Source organism: Polypterus senegalus, chromosome 16 (assembly GCF_016835505.1).
Source record: "Polypterus senegalus isolate Bchr_013 chromosome 16, ASM1683550v1, whole genome shotgun sequence".
Lineage (NCBI taxonomy): Eukaryota > Metazoa > Chordata > Cladistia > Polypteriformes > Polypteridae > Polypterus > Polypterus senegalus.
The window spans coordinates 37,437,318-37,453,212 of NC_053169.1; the positions used below are offsets into that span (position 1 = coordinate 37,437,318).

A 15,895-nucleotide genomic window follows, 5' to 3' on the forward strand; every position below is an offset into this window, starting at 1 on the left:
CAGGATTATTTTAAAACCTACATACAGTATATATGTTTGGTGTCATTCTTTTCAGAATTTATCAAACCTAAATGTGATGTTAGATTTTCAGATTCTTATTCCGTTTTTAAATTATAAACTAAAATATCAAGAACTCACGTCACACGAAATGAGACTTAACCACGCTTGGGGCCCGAAATAACAGACAAAGAGTAGATGACAAAGACAGCTGCTGTACAGGAATTTAAATGTTCGAAGCGCTGCTCGAGATGCAGATAACACAGCACGGCAGGAGCAGCAGCCAGCAGCTGATCGAGCAAAGAGGAAGTAAACATTTTCAGAGGAGAGACCGCATCTCCTTGGGGTGCGTTCAGCCCCCCTCTTCACAACACAAGCAGCAGAGACGCGAAGTGGCTGGAGTGTAGCGCAGGCCAGCGGGCAAGCCCCTACTACAGAAATATATTTATAAATGAATGCCATACTAGTTTTGATGAACTGAAGCAGAATTTAAGTAATACACATTTCATATAAATTGTAATTTTTTTTTTGAAAAGTCATTTGGATCTTCAAAATACATAGACTGTCTAAAGCATGCCCTACACTAGTCATTCTTAGGGTGTGAGATATTTTAAATAAATCCTGAAACTGTTCACAATTCATTAGTTATCATCAGCAAAATAAGAAAACTTTGTGAATAAATAAATCCCGGATGCGCAGTGGTAGCTACGCTGCTGCCTTGCAGTAAGGAGACCTGGGTTCACTTCACCTCCCTGCGTGGAGTTTGCATGTTCTCCCCGTGTCTGCGTGGGTTTTCCCCGGGTGCTCCGGTTTCCTCCCACAGTCCAAAGACATGCGGGTTAGGTGCATTGGTCATCCTAAATTGTCCCTAGTGTGTGCTTGGTGTGAGTGCGGTGGATTGTTCCTGCCTTGCGCCCTGTGTTGGCTGTGATTGGCTCCAGCAGACCCCTGTGACCATGTGTTAGGATATAGCGGGTTGGAGAATGACTGACTGACAAGAACTCTACCGCCAAAGTACTGTTAAATCAGCGAATTTAGGGCAATTTTCTGAATTTATGTTTAGACAGTTAAGCAGAAGGTGTAAATATTTTCTTTTTTTTGCTTGAAATGGGATTAATTCTCTCTCTTCTAGTATGCATATATACTTATTTTCTTGGCTCAGTGTAAAAATTATTTTAATAATTGTCTGTCTCCTCACTGTCTACGCCTGGGGGTTGACAAGTGCATTGGTTTTCGATTCCAACTTATTCTACAGTTAACTGATTTTTGAACAGTTCTTCAACTAGAAATGAATGCATATTATTATGTATACTTTATACCTTTAAAATGTTTCTCATTTAAGTTTCACTATAAAATTATTATCCTGGGTCTTCATAAAGCTTTAAGTACTCAACTTATGAAGTATTTGATTACATGGATAAAATATTCAAGAGGAGATATTGAAAACAGCCTTTGAGGAAACCATGATCTTATTAGTTATAACTCAGTCTTTGTCATTCTTGATTATCCGATTCTGGTTATTGTAAGTGATAAGATTAGGTGTTTTCATTTTTGTTGTACCTTGGCTCAAGGCTCAGGGCTGTTTAGTTAAAGAACGCATTTATATTTCATTGTCATATAAACTAGGAAACAAACAAATCATTGATCAACTGGAAAAAGTGAAATGTATTTTTTATGATGAGAGTGAAAGGGTGAACAATAATTTAGATATATGTATATTTTTAAGCAGGATTCTTTACAAGCATCAATGAAGATGAAGAAATAATTGAGACATCAAAGCCAATTCTTAGAATAACACCATGCAGCAGCTCATCTTTAAGTGAGGATGCTAACAGGTAATAATAATAATAATTCTTTACATTTCTATAGCACTTTTCAGTAGCTCTTAAATGTAGTTGCTGTAACATAACATTGTGCATGAAGAACTTTTTATGCATAGACAACACATAAGCACGTTTTCAACCTTGCCTAATGTATTTGACCTTTACTTTTAAACCCATAACATGTTTTGAATTTAACTGGTAGGAGAATAAAGAGTGTGATTTTTATACAGTGATTTTCAATCCTGCTGCTTTATTATGAAAAGGCTTGGGGGTAACCCCTCCTTACATTAACCCCTTTATGAAATTCACAGATTATTTTCTTTTAGTGCCACAGTTCCATGTCACACCCGCTATTTGTCTATGCTTACACATACAAACGTTTTGGGATGTACAGTTCCCAACTGCAATGCACTTGCATCCTGGAAAGGGTCCATTACCTTCTGTCAGTAGTTCTTTCACACATCACCCAGGTATGACTGTCATTGTAGCGTATTGATGGAGGTCCAGTCTTCACCCTGACTCACCTAGCTGAGAAAGGAGGTTGGTTTATAGTCCCATATGACTTATTGTTTGATCATATATAGATAATCTCAATTGTGGTGTGATTCTGTTCCTGAGGCAAAGGGGCTCATAAATCAGAGTTGCGACACAAATCAAGCACTACCATCGAGTATATAACACTAATCCCAGTGCACACACCCACTCACTCACCGCTACATTACATGGCTCACAGCATTTCAGTCATTATGCTCCTGATAGGCCCTGTCACACAGATACAGTATATCTATGCAGATGCTTTGCATTTTTTCTTCAATAAAGAAGATAGAAACTCCTTGTAAATAGTAATAAATGAGCAAATATTTTTTAGCAATTGCTAGTTTGTGGCCATTTATTGTGTTTTGTCTATATTTATTTATTCTGTCATTTGTTGTTTGAGGCACAGTTGTAAGAACTGCATCTTCACAGCTCAGGTCACATTGTTGGCCAGAGTAATCAGTTTTACATACTTGAGAGACACTACCATAAACCTCAGGGACATTTGACCATTGTACCATTATAATGCACTCAAAACTGATCCAGTTCATGCTTTTCCTTTTACTTCAATGCATTTTGTATTGTTTGATTACATTTCTGAACATTTCTCCAATTTCAAAATGAACTCTGAGGGGCTTTCTCATGCCGAATACAGACAAGGGCCTATACTGGTGTTCCAACTCCCAGTGACACTAATGTGCAAATATTTCATTTAGAAAAATGGATAGTCAAAGAAACTATCCTTTTGTTTCATGACTTGCGTGAGGTGACTTTATGAGGAATAAAGTCAGCTTCCCCGACACCCTGCAGTTTAGAAAGTGCAATAAGAAAATTGATAACTGGGACTTCAAAAGAAGGTCCATTTATTTTGTCATGAAAGTACAATATGATAACATCTTATTATTTTAGCATTAAATTACCAGTAAATTCAGGCCAATGTTTAGGGTGGTATTCTGTCAAAGGGTTTTGGAGGAACGATCTGTGTGTTCAGACTTTTCCTTTACACATATGAGATCATAAAGTATGCACTTTCAATATTTAAGAATGACTTATGGGTGTTCATATGATTTTTTTCTTCTAACCAAAGTCGGTTTCTCCATTGTGCCTATTGCTTTTACTTGTTGACACTCTACAAGAAAGTTGAATCACAAAAGAGACGGAAGGATTATTATTTACCAGGTTGTGTTATAATTGATCTTTAAATATGTATGGATATGTCTAGTTTATATATTTTTAATTTTACCACAGATTCACTTAAATATAGTCACATGGTAGCTGGTATTATGTCTTACTTAACGAAGTCTTTTGAAATTCCAACAGTAAAATTCAACATGGCATTCCAGATGTTTTTGATTGTTATTATTTAAATTGGATGCGATTTAGATGATGAAGAAATTATTTGTGACAAAAAAAAAAATGGTATGGGCCAATCAATCTTCAGTGACTACCCTGAAAGCCAAAGGTTAAAAGTAATAAAATGCTGGTGTCATTGGCAGGTGACAGAAGCAAAGTTAGTTACTTATTTTTTAAACATTCAGGATGCTTCTTGGAGCAAAATCAGTCATGGGAGTTTCCCTAGAACCAGAAATATGAAACCCACCTCTAAGAAAGTGAAGCTTTAAAATCTTAACTTTATAGTATATGGTTATGCTGAATATTAATATTGTTTAACTGTTGGCATGTGTTCTTTTCCCTTAGAGCTACAATATGCAAAATTTCCAAATATAATATTAATTCTGTCAACCAGAAAATCAGATTATGTGCTAGATGTTCTGGTACCTTTTTATTAAGGGTAATGATCTTGACCTTTTATGTGGAATTTCTCTCATTAACTTTCATATGAGGAACTGATTCACAGTAGAACTGTATTTATTACAAGTCACTTATTTGTATTCAACGTAAAAGGCATTTTATTGTATAATTGTGAAAAAAGGTTCTGCCACAGTTCGGTGGCTTAAAAATGCCTAAAGCGTAATTAAATCAGCATAGAAAGTTTGTTGGGTTGCAAATTAGTAGCTGCATATTTAATTTTATATCTTAAAACCTTGTCTTGAAAAATTTGTCTTGATTGTTTTTGTGCTTACTGCAGTATATACTTGCATAAGGAAATGCAAACTGCAGATTTTGTAAATTATTTTTATAGAAGTTATTTTTAGAAATATAAACATGAAGACTGCACATTTTAATGATACTTGATGGAAGATTTTATAGGTACTATAATGCTTTTAAGGTATTATATGGCAACCAAATCAAAAGCAGATGCTCAGGGTTTTTAAGTTCATTATGCTATAGGCATGTTTGAAAAGAACTGAATTTAACTGTAAATGTGTGAAATCTGCTATATAGATAGACAGAAATTAATTTGGTATTGATGGGTACTGTTTTTGCATGTAATCAACTGTTAGTCTAGTTGTAAGCAGTGATATGAAAGGAAACACTTAAAATGTATTTATTAGGAAATAAATCTCTCTATTATAATAAAAAAATCCTGGGACTAGACGAGGCTTTTTCAGAGAGATACTCGCGAGACGAGACTTTGTGCCAAGAGATTTAACCATGCCTGGGGTTGGAAATAAAAGACAAAGAGTAGATGACAAAGACAGCTGCTGTACAGGATTTTAAATGTTCGAAGTGTCGCACGAAATGCAGATCACACGGCACAGCAGCAGCAGCAGCAAGCCAGCAGCTGATCGAGCAAAGACGAAGTCATAAAGAGTTCAAAAATGTTGGGGTGATACACATGCAGAGGAGGTTAGAGATAATGAAAGAACTAAAATTCGAAAGTCCTAAAAAAATAATAGGAAAGATTGCATTAGCGCAAACAAATGGAAATGATTACTCTGTGAAATAACGAAACAGCGAAAAGAGATTGAAGATATTGTTTGGATTTAAACTTTAAGTCGGAGACTTGTAGATCGTCTAATTCGTGTTGCCATCAGGGAAAAGTAGTGTTTCTTCCCAAAGAAGAGGCGTATCCACGAGAATTAAAAGATTTGTTGTTTGGCGAAAATGAAATCCACATACGCGAGTGGCAGAAACACAAAGTGGCTGGGGGTGTAGGTAAGCGAAGTGAACGGGGGGCTAACATAAACCATTGTCGGGCAACTGGTGCGCCGTTGAATTTTCTAAGGCCGCCGCAAAAACTTTTGTAAAATATTTAAAATTGCTAGTGTTTTTGAACTTTTGGTTGATTAATCAATCAATCAATCAACATTTATTTATATAGCACATATTCATACAAAAAAATGTAGCTCAAAGTGCTTTACAAAATGAATAGAAAAATAGAAGACACAATAAAAAATAAACATAAGTCACATCAATCTCATATGTGCTGAAAAACAATCTCAACGTTCACATTAATTAAATTTAAAATTTATCCTTTGATTCCTTTATTAATAAAATGTCTTTCAAACTTATAAAATTAACTGTTTTTATTGGCGATTGTCCATAGATTGTGACGTCACGACTATTTATGGGTAGTCCCTCAGGTGTGCTGCGAAAGAAAATTTTTGGACTTAGTGCGCCACAAATCGGAAAAAGGTTGCCTTTCACTAATATAAATCAGTATGATTGGTATAATCCTGTACACTCTCTAGTCTGAACACTGATTTCAGAATTCAGATTGTAATCCGGAGTATGATGAGCCATGTAAGCTAATTTATATGTAATTCTGGTTTCACATTAGATCATCTCTCTGATTCTTTTTCCAAGTTAAGCAGCCATTTACTTGTTTTCTTATATTCATTTAAGAATTAGGCTCCAAATTTCAAATTTTTAGCAAGAATAATGACATAGCATGGTCAACCCCACTTGTTTAATACATGGACATTATTCTAGCAGTCTGTTGCTGGGATTTCTCCTGTATTTCAATGCTCAGACTCTGGAATCACAGATAAACTGTAATTCATGTTTTGGGAATATAAGAGTACCTGAAGGAAAACCTGAACTGAAACATCAAGAAAGTACAGACTCCAGACAATGACGAGTTGTGGGAGTCAAATCCAGAAAGCTGGTTCTGTGATGCAGCAGTGCTGTCCACTGTGCCGCTGTACCACCCTGTCTTCTGTATTCACTGCTTTGGGCCAAAGCTTAACCCAACAGCAATTGGCGCAAGGCAGTGAACAGTCCTGGACAGAATACCTGTCCATTGCAGGGTCCACACAGGCACACACACACATTTATGCTCACACAGGGTCTAATGTAGAATTGCTATTCACTTAACTTGTATGTCCTTAGATTTGTGGGAATAAAACTGAAGTTACTGGTAAAAGCCCCTCACTAATACAAGAAGAATGTACAGACTTCACACAGAAAATGTTGTGAACAGGATCTGAATACAGAGCATTAGATCTGTGAAATGGCAGTGTTGCCTATTTTGCCACCATGCTGTACTCCCACACTCATTAACAGTAACAAAATTCCTCCATTTTGAAATTTACTTAATGTAACTCAGAATAATGGAGTAGTGGCGCTTATACCAGCAGAATTGGGCACAGGAGGTAATAGGGCACACTCACTTGCTAGCCTACACTCAATCGTATAGGGCCAATTAACCCAACGTGCACGTGTAAGGAAACCCATAGTACCTCTCAGCGAATCACCCATGGTGACATGAAGAAAACACACAAACTCCACCTAGACAGCGCCAAAATTCAAATCAAGAGCTCTTTATGTATGTGACACCATACTTTATTATAAACTAGCTGTCCCTCACAGCTCCATCCATGTAGTAGTGAAACAGAACAAATTTTAAAAATCAATAAACAAACAGGTATCACTAGCTAAGCAGGGGCAAGATCCGCTCTAAAACGTGGCCAGAGGTAGAGCGATTCGAACGGAGGCTGGCGTGTGAGTGAGGAGGGGCCAGCCCGACTCCCCACTCCTGACATCATGCTTCCCTTTCCCCTCAGTCTACAGCCTCTGTCTCAGATTAGCCTGAATAAATTGCTCCTCCAAGTGAACTATGATACATAGCGCAATGAGAGAAGTTGCAAAATCAACCGGAATGTTCAAGCAAATTACAGAAAAAAACCCGATCTAAATCCGTTAAGTAGTTCTCTCGTGAAAAGTGGACAGACATAGAGACAGACGTTGGATTTTATATATAGAGAGATTATACATTTATTTTACTTAGTAGGACATAAATTTTTTTTTACTAACTTAATTGACCATTTTGTTCTTTTCTGGGTAAACAAAAATTGTTCAACTTTTTAATTAATTGTAATTTTGTTTTTTTTAAGCTTTTTGAGTAACAGTTTGAACAGTGTTTGGATTGGAAGTGCCGATGGCTTGTACATAATTAATCTGGATACTTCTGAGCTTGAAATTGCCTTATATTTTACAGGTAATTTGTTCCCCTTACTGTAATAATTGAATCTTTGAACATATGTGTTTCTTTATAAATTTACTCTTATTTATAAACGAACACATTGAGGCAGCATTTCTATTCACTGCATCACAATGCCACTTCTTGTGTGAACATAGTGCTAATATTCAAGTATGATGTGCAACACTGTCATTTTATTTGACTTTTGCAACTTCACTCTGTATGAATGTTTTATTTCTGATTTCAATGCATTACTATGTAGTGAGAGTTTATTTGTAAGGCAATATTTTGTCATTATTTAATTACATAATGCACAATTTTGATAAAGTTTAAATGTGAGAACAGATGTTGTGATTGTTGGATTTATATGTACAGAATATAATATTTATGTGATTGAATGCAGATTTCCCCGGTTTAAGTATTATAGTTGCTGGATCATGTGCTGTCCACCATGGAACTACTAATAATGTAAGTGTTCTTTGCATGAAGTTACAGTATATTAGCATAAATTGTAGTTTCTAAGTGTTCAAAACAATTTCGTAGAAAATATAAATTTATAATGTATATTTATCTAATACAGACCTTTTTGTTTATCAAATTATACTCTTTAAATTTAAGGATTTTCTCTGTTATCTTGAGGATGTCACTTATTCTCATTGCCTTTATCGGGGCACACTTTTTTGGCAAGTCATTCTACGCTGCAGAGACTGTAACAGGCTGAAAAAAAAAAAACAACCTGAGTTTTATAGGAAACCTTTCCAGGTAACTGTTTCTGTCCAAACAGATTCTAAGACATCAGACCAAAACAAAGGGGGAAAAAGTTCAAACGTAATCTGATTACTGCTCATTTCATGCCTCATTCCCTTGACCCTGATCAGCAGCTCAGATTTTCAAAGCAAAAAATGACATTATTGGTATACAATGCTGAGATTTTAGGGATAACTATCTTGGACAAGGTAAAGAGCTAAACAATCTACTCTGCCCTGCTCAGTGTTACTTCATGACCCTCACCAGAGTAAGCTATATAGAAAATAGACAATATTTTTATTATGTAAAGCTTTAATAATTCACTGCTCTTTTTTCTCTCTGGGAGTCATATCAGAACTTGTATAGCAACTTTTCAAAGACGACTAACATAATATAGTATTCTGTTACAATATGTGTATAACAAAAATTCTTAATGTTTCCATATTGCTAAGCTTTTTGTGGCTAAACTATTTAGCTTTGTAGCTCGACATATGACAAAGTATAATTTAACAATTAGCAGCAAAAGTTACTTTATTGTTTTTATTTATTTTTTATTATTTTATTTACTTTTATTATTTTATGTTAGGTTTTCACTGTCATCACTTCAATGTTTGAAAATAAAATTTCTCTGCTTGAGCTAAATCTCTCAGCTGTGACTAAAAAACTTCACTCTTTGAAAAGTCAAGCTTGCTGTATGGAAGAATGTCTAGCTGTGGTTGCCAGGTATGCATTATTTTTATGTAACTATAAACCTTAAGCAATTGTCAAATGCCATTGAGTATTAAAATATAATTTTAGAATTCTTAGAATGTGGTAGGATGTTAATAACAGATTTTTTTTTTTTAACAATTTATGCACTGGATTAGAATTAATCGTAATAATGTAATGTGGGGGTCTGTTTCCTGTTGGACGAATCTGCTGCCTTTGGAGACAGAAATTGAGTAATTTCAGAAATACAGGCTATTACAAGCTTCCAAAAATACAAATATCATCCTATGGGTATTCAAAATACAGGATATGGGCAGACACTTTTGAACATCTGCCTTAAAGTTTTATACCACTTCAAATTACATAGCGCTGCAATTGAAAATGAAAACACTGTAACAGATACTAGCCTCTAGTTTACCATGGCCTCTTGGGATTACACCTATAAACGTTCTGTTGGTTGTAATGATTTTAAAATAAGTAAGATACATTATACCTTATATCCACATCTCCAAAGATCTTAGAAATAAACACAGCTGAGTGTTTTCTGTTCTAGACTCTGAGAGACCTCCAGGGACATCTCAGATTACTGCAAGAATTGGTGGTACTGGGACAGTAGGAGGCATTCATGTTTTGTCCCTGCTCTGAGATTCAATGCTAAAGCATTTATTAGAAAAAATTGGGATTTTTTCCTCAAGTGATGTGATTTGTAGCAATTTGCTGCATGTTTAATGCAATGTGCTGCTGTTTAAAAAAATCCTTAAGAACTTAGTTGACTCAGTAACTGCAACTCTCTCAGATACAGTATCTGTAGTGTAATGAGTTTGTGCGAACTGGCACAGTGGTTTGCGATGCTGCCTCACATGTCCAGAATCATGCATTCTTTTTCTGATCACTGTCAGTGTGACCCGCAGGCCGTGAGACAGTCTGGTACACAAGACAGTTTCATATGGCTTCCAAATCAATCTTTAATTTTCTGCCACAAGCCAATGTAACCTTTCACTGGCTACAACATACTAATACTAAAGTAAAGCGCATTCCACTGTACAGGAGTAAAGTAGTAGCTAATGTAAGGAATGCCAAATTAAAACTCCCACAGTCCCCAGCTTATCGATTTAATCAATAGAGCTCTCTTAAAGAGAGTTGGTCTTACTGTTCAGTTCAGTGCAAGAACAATGGGTTGTTTCATGCAAAGCAATTGTTTCCACTCTTGATTTTGTCGCGTGTATAATTGATCATTTCGTCAGCTTTCCCACTTGTTGAGTTCAGTGTACAAACTTATTGGTTGTCCAAAATACCGGGGTTTGGGGTTTATGGTGTTAGAGATGATTTCATCAAGGTCCACCCACCAGGAAAGTTCTGACAGTAGATCTGCCCCTGAACGTAAGAAAACTCTTGTTGGCTGGCTTGCGATTGACTAAAAGAAATGTTGACCTAGAGCACCAAACATTTGAAGAGAGGTGGACAACTGATTATTTTTTTCATTGACAGCCGTCCTGTCTGTTCTGCAAGGAGAAAGTAGCGGTCCTTAAGGAATATAACCTCTAGCAGCATTACACTACTAAATATGCAAAGGAGAGGGAGTGACAAGTCTGTCAACTGTCCATGCAGAAGAATTTTTTCCAGCAAGCAAAATGAAAATGTTAGGCAGCAGTTGATGCTTTTGTGAGTAAACTAATGATGAAAGCTAGGAAAACATTTATAGAGGGACAGTTTTTGAAAGAATGCATGTTACTGGTTGCTAATATTCTCTGCCCAGAGGAGACAGCATTGTTCAGAAACTTGAGTTTGACTGCATGAGTTAAAAGATGGCATTTTTAGCTTGCTATATTCGTAAAGTTATTAAGACGTTGCTAGCCTTGCATTTGATGCATTGAAACACTTGCAGCTGAAGATATATTTCAAGGACTATGTGAGGTAATTGATTGTGCTGCTGTGTTGTGGAATCAACTGGTAGGAATTACCATGGATGGTGCTTCTAGTGGCGCAAATTCAGAGAAAACTTGAAGAAAAAGGGGTAAATCCAGCTGTGGCCTCGAACTGATTCATGAGTAGCCACTCTGCACTAAATGCTTATATTTCGATACTTTTATGTCTGTTGTGGTGAAGCGTATTAATTACATCAGATCCAAAGGCTTACAACACTCTTAGTTTCATGTTTTCTTTAGGAAAAAGCTGAGGTAGAACATGTTGATGTCTTGTACTTTACAGAGGTACACTGACTTAATAGAGGCATCATTCTTAGTAGTCGCAACAGGCGATCAGGGAGCTCATGAAGGAAGGCAGACTGCAGGTTCCTGAGTTTAATGATCCCAAGTGGATAACGAACTTAGCATTTTTTTTTGATATAACACAAGAGCTGAACATACTAAGTCTAAAACTGCTGGGTCCAAACCAATTGTGGTTTATGGCAATGTGAAGGCATTCTCCATAAAACTGAGCTTATGGGAAGCACAGCTCATTTAGGTAAATCTTAGCCATTTCCCAACAATCAAGTGTATTATGACAGAGGCTATTATAGTCAGTGTTGAAGTGCATTTTGCTGTCATTAAGAACTTAAATCAAGATTTTGACCAGTGATTTGCAGATTTCAAAACTCATCATGCCATTTTCCAGATGTTTGCAGACTCCTTCTCCTTTGATGTGGACAGTGCTCCAAGTACATTGCAGGAGTTTATTGACGTGCAGTGCAGCACTGAACCTCAAAGCAAAATGTAGAGATGCACAAAGAAGACCTGATTGCACCCTTTCTGAGAGTTACACTCACCCTTCCCAGAGCTGTCCAAGCTATTCAAGTGGGTCATGTGTCTGCTTGGCAGCATATAACTCTGTGTGAAGCTTTTTTCAACAGTGAACTTAAATGAATCAAAATATAGATCCAGGCCATGTACAGGCCATTCTCAGGGTGTCCGCTGACTACTCCCTCAAAGCAAATGTTACTCATCTCACTAGGCAGAAGCACTGCCAGTTTTCTGGTAGCAAGCAGCAATAATAAATAAACTGACCAGGTCACCAGGATCCTATGTATTAGTTAATCACAATACACATTTAAAACTCCCAAGCCGAAAAAACTTTTTTTTTTTTGTTGTGAGATTTTTCTTGTGGCCCCCTTAGAAAAAGACCACATTGCCAATGGCCCCCCAATGAGTTGGAGACCCCTTCTTTAAACATTAAAAAAGTGAAAATTACCATATGAAGGTCTTTTTAGTTCTAATGAATTAAGCATATATTATTAATTTGTGTCAGTCATTGATGCAGGGAAATATTGTACTGTACTTTTGTGGCCACATGCACATTATTTTAAGTTTATCTTTCCATTTTTTTTCTCTTTTTACAAAATCAATGGTCTGATACGAAGTTACAAGCAACAATAGGGTTTTTCTTTTCAACAGAAAATTGTGTCTTAGGTTCATGTTCATGCGTTAATTTTAATGTTCATCCATTCTCTTTGTGGTTCCATTATTTTCAAAGGAGCCAGATATCAGAGATTTACGTATTTTCAGCTTCAATAGGGTTGGTTATATGAACTCTGGAAAGCTCATTTATGATCTTCTCAAGGATTTGGGATGTCACAGTTCCCCAGTTGGGTTTCTTCTCTAACTTCCTTTCCTACACCTTCAATATGTTTGTAGCTCACACTATGCTGCCACATGCTTTAAGTCTTCTAGTGTTGTTTCAGTCTTAAATAATTGTACAGTCATGTGCATGAACAACTGCTGACCTGTAGCACTCATCTTTTATCAATGTAAAGTGCTTTAATTGCTTGATCATGATACATCAGCATATTATTAAGCATAACAGACCCATTGGACTGTATAACTTGAACTAGCACATAATCAGATCCACGGTAAGCTTAATTTTCATAATCATCCACTCAGCACGAACCTGCTTTAACAACCAGCTTAGACAAGTGGAACACTTCCTGGACAGTATTGTTCATTAACTTTAGTTTGGTAGTCAGCACCACTATTATCCATGTGAAGCTAGTTTCAAAGTTTGAGGCACTTGACCGAAATGGTCATAATTGGCGAATATATTGTACATCTTAACAACAGTACCCTCTAAGGGGTTGTATACCCAATCATATGCAGTTTTTTTCACTTTACTAAAGATTGTGTTGCAGATGTGCCATAAAATGCATCATTAGGTTTTGTGATTACACAACTATAGTGAAACAGACCACTAACAGTGACTAGACAACCAAGATAAAAGAAGTGAAAGTTTCCAGTGAATAATGTGGAAAAAGCAAAAGGAGGTGGTTGTGAATTTAAGGAGACTTGGTGGGCAAGGTCATGATTCTTTAGGCAATAATGCGATTGCTGTAAAGAGAGAGAGTAGTTCTGAGTTCTTAAAGCTCCACGTCACTGGGGATTTGTCACAGTCCCTCAGTTCCACCTATGTTGCTGAAAAACCTGAAGAAAGCCTAACATTTTGGAGGAGGCTGGGTAAAGTTTGTCTACTCCATGGACACTCAGTTTCAAAAATGCACAGTCGAGACAATATTGACCTTACAGTCTGATGTAACATCCATACTGTGGAAGACTACAAGGCTTTGTTTGCAGTGCCATTATACTGTACACTTACCAAAAGAGATGATTAAAGAAACCACTTTCCTTTTGATTGTCACTGATTACTCGGTAGCCCAGTCTCCTGTGTTTTCTTTTTGGTTTATAGTGTATGTTCATGTCTGAAATGTATGTTTTCATTTGTATGCAGTTGCATACTTCTGTTATTTATTGACTTGTGCTGTGTGCCCTTTATTGTGTTACCATATTGCTGCATGCCTAATATTTTTGTACCAGCAGGACAATAAAAATGTATAGTAGTACTGTATGATAAAACGACAATCTATTAAACTGAACTGACTCACTAAATGCTTTATACAGGAGAAAGTAGGGTGAAATGACACCTTTAATTGGCTAACTAAATAGATTACAAATGCAAGCTTTTGAGGCAGCCAAGGCCCCTTCATTAGGCAAGGTGTAAACTTTGCCTGACATGCAGTGTCCATTTGCCTGCGTCATTAATTGTTGTTTGACACAGAAACCTACATCTTTATTTTAACTATTTTTTAAATATATTTTTATGGACACAAGCTTGCAAGATGTCTCCGAAATATGTGATGTACAGCCAAATAGAAAGTAGAGCACAAGCATAAAAAAATTGGAAGGTCATGTCAGCATTAATGGAAAACGTCTGCTTGTGGAAATTAAATTCATAACGGCTGGCAAAGGGGAAGTGAGAAATTAAAACAGCACTGACTAAACAGTAACAGAAAGCCAAAAGTCCAAAATGAAGAAGGTGCTTTATGTGGGAGTTAATGTGAAGGCAGAGAGCACCTCTCAAGTTTTAACTGTTTAACAGTATGTGTTAATGGTAGAAAACACAGTGAACATGTAAACTTCGGTTAATATATTTTGGATATTGCCTGATTTGCAAGACCAAAGGGAAAGGGAGATGGCCACACTCCTTGGCAATTAAAGAGTCACTGTCTTTGTCAGAGTGCATTTAAGCTGTCTATTGGTGAATTGTGTTTCGGTAAGAAATCCTTAAGACAGCAACAGAGTAAAAGAAACAGAACTGTCTGGAGGTCACTTGAATATCTCCAGGCCACTAGGTGATAGCAGAGAAATTCAACTAGGGACAGAGAGGCCTTGATGTAATAAAAAGACCAAGTGGCTGAGCATCTGCCAAGAAAGTCTGATATTTTGGACTTAATTGTAGAGTATATCAAAGCCTATAGGATTCTTTGTTATAAAAATATATACTTGTGTGCTTGAGTAAAACGTGGGAGAAATGAACACTAGGAGAACATAAATTACCCAGTAAAACAGTGCAGAAACTAAATCCTAAAATGATGTCCCTACCTGTTCCCTTTTCAGGTCCCAATCCCCACACACTCACACAGTATATTTCTGCCTAGTGGCTGTTGTATGCCGCCTGCACTGGCATGACGTGATCTCTACAGTGATGCCATAGTGGAGGTCTCTTATGGTTCTGTTAAATCCTGAATGTCTTTTCAAATGTTTGCTTGCTGGGCATCTCTTAACAACCAATGACTTTATTAGATATTGAGATAGTGTGGGGGATGCCACAGAGCTCCAAACACACCTACAGCAACACAAGTCCTGGGTTCAAGCAAGTGAAATTGTATTTTTCACTATATCTTTACAAGATTTCTTTTATTGTTTACTAGGGGGCTTCGTCCCCTGCTCACTTCGCTCGCCAACCCCAATGTTTGGTTAATTGGATATACAATTTTAATTTTTTTTTTTGTTTGGAATTGTTTCAATTTCATTATTTGCACTTTTACTTTAAAGCTTCATTAAAAGCAATATTTTTGGAGACACATTGTGACAATGCAACGTATAACTGCCCGTGAGTGAATATTGTTTGTTTCCCTAATAAATAATACAACTTTTTCTAATGTTTGTCCCTGTGATTTATTGATTTTCATAGCAAAAGCTATTCTCACAGTAAAATGTAAACATTTTAATACGAATGGCATATCACGATCTCCTTTGGTGTGTAATGTTATTCACGGAATATATCCATTGCCTTTCTTTTTGCCTGTTAAAATTTGCATCGCTTCTCCGTGATCATCAATATACACCTGACCAAACTGTGCATTCTTTGAAATTCAACTTGTCGTTGCTTTAACTGTTGCGGGACCACAGATTCTCATAGCGTATGGTCTATTATTGTGTAAATCCACGTTTTGTGCATAACAATGATGCAAATGCGAAAAGACTCTACTCGTTGC

At 36.5% G+C, this 15,895-nt stretch overlaps 1 protein-coding gene across 4 annotated transcripts in view; it reads left to right on the forward strand.

Annotated features, from left to right (window-relative positions):
• Positions 1-15,895, forward strand: part of wdr27 (WD repeat domain 27) — a 332,022-nt gene that overhangs the window by 35,573 nt on the left and 280,554 nt on the right. For 2 of the 4 annotated variants that reach the window (XM_039738896.1, XM_039738898.1), the window contains exons 9-12: positions 1,724-1,832; positions 7,595-7,698; positions 8,084-8,148; positions 9,014-9,150. In XM_039738896.1, coding sequence (XP_039594830.1) covers positions 1,724-1,832; positions 7,595-7,698; positions 8,084-8,148; positions 9,014-9,150 — 415 coding nt within the window. The remainder of the gene's footprint in view (positions 1-1,723; positions 1,833-7,594; positions 7,699-8,083; positions 8,149-9,013; positions 9,151-15,895) is intronic. The other 2 variants (XM_039738897.1, XM_039738899.1) reach the window with 1 other exon arrangement.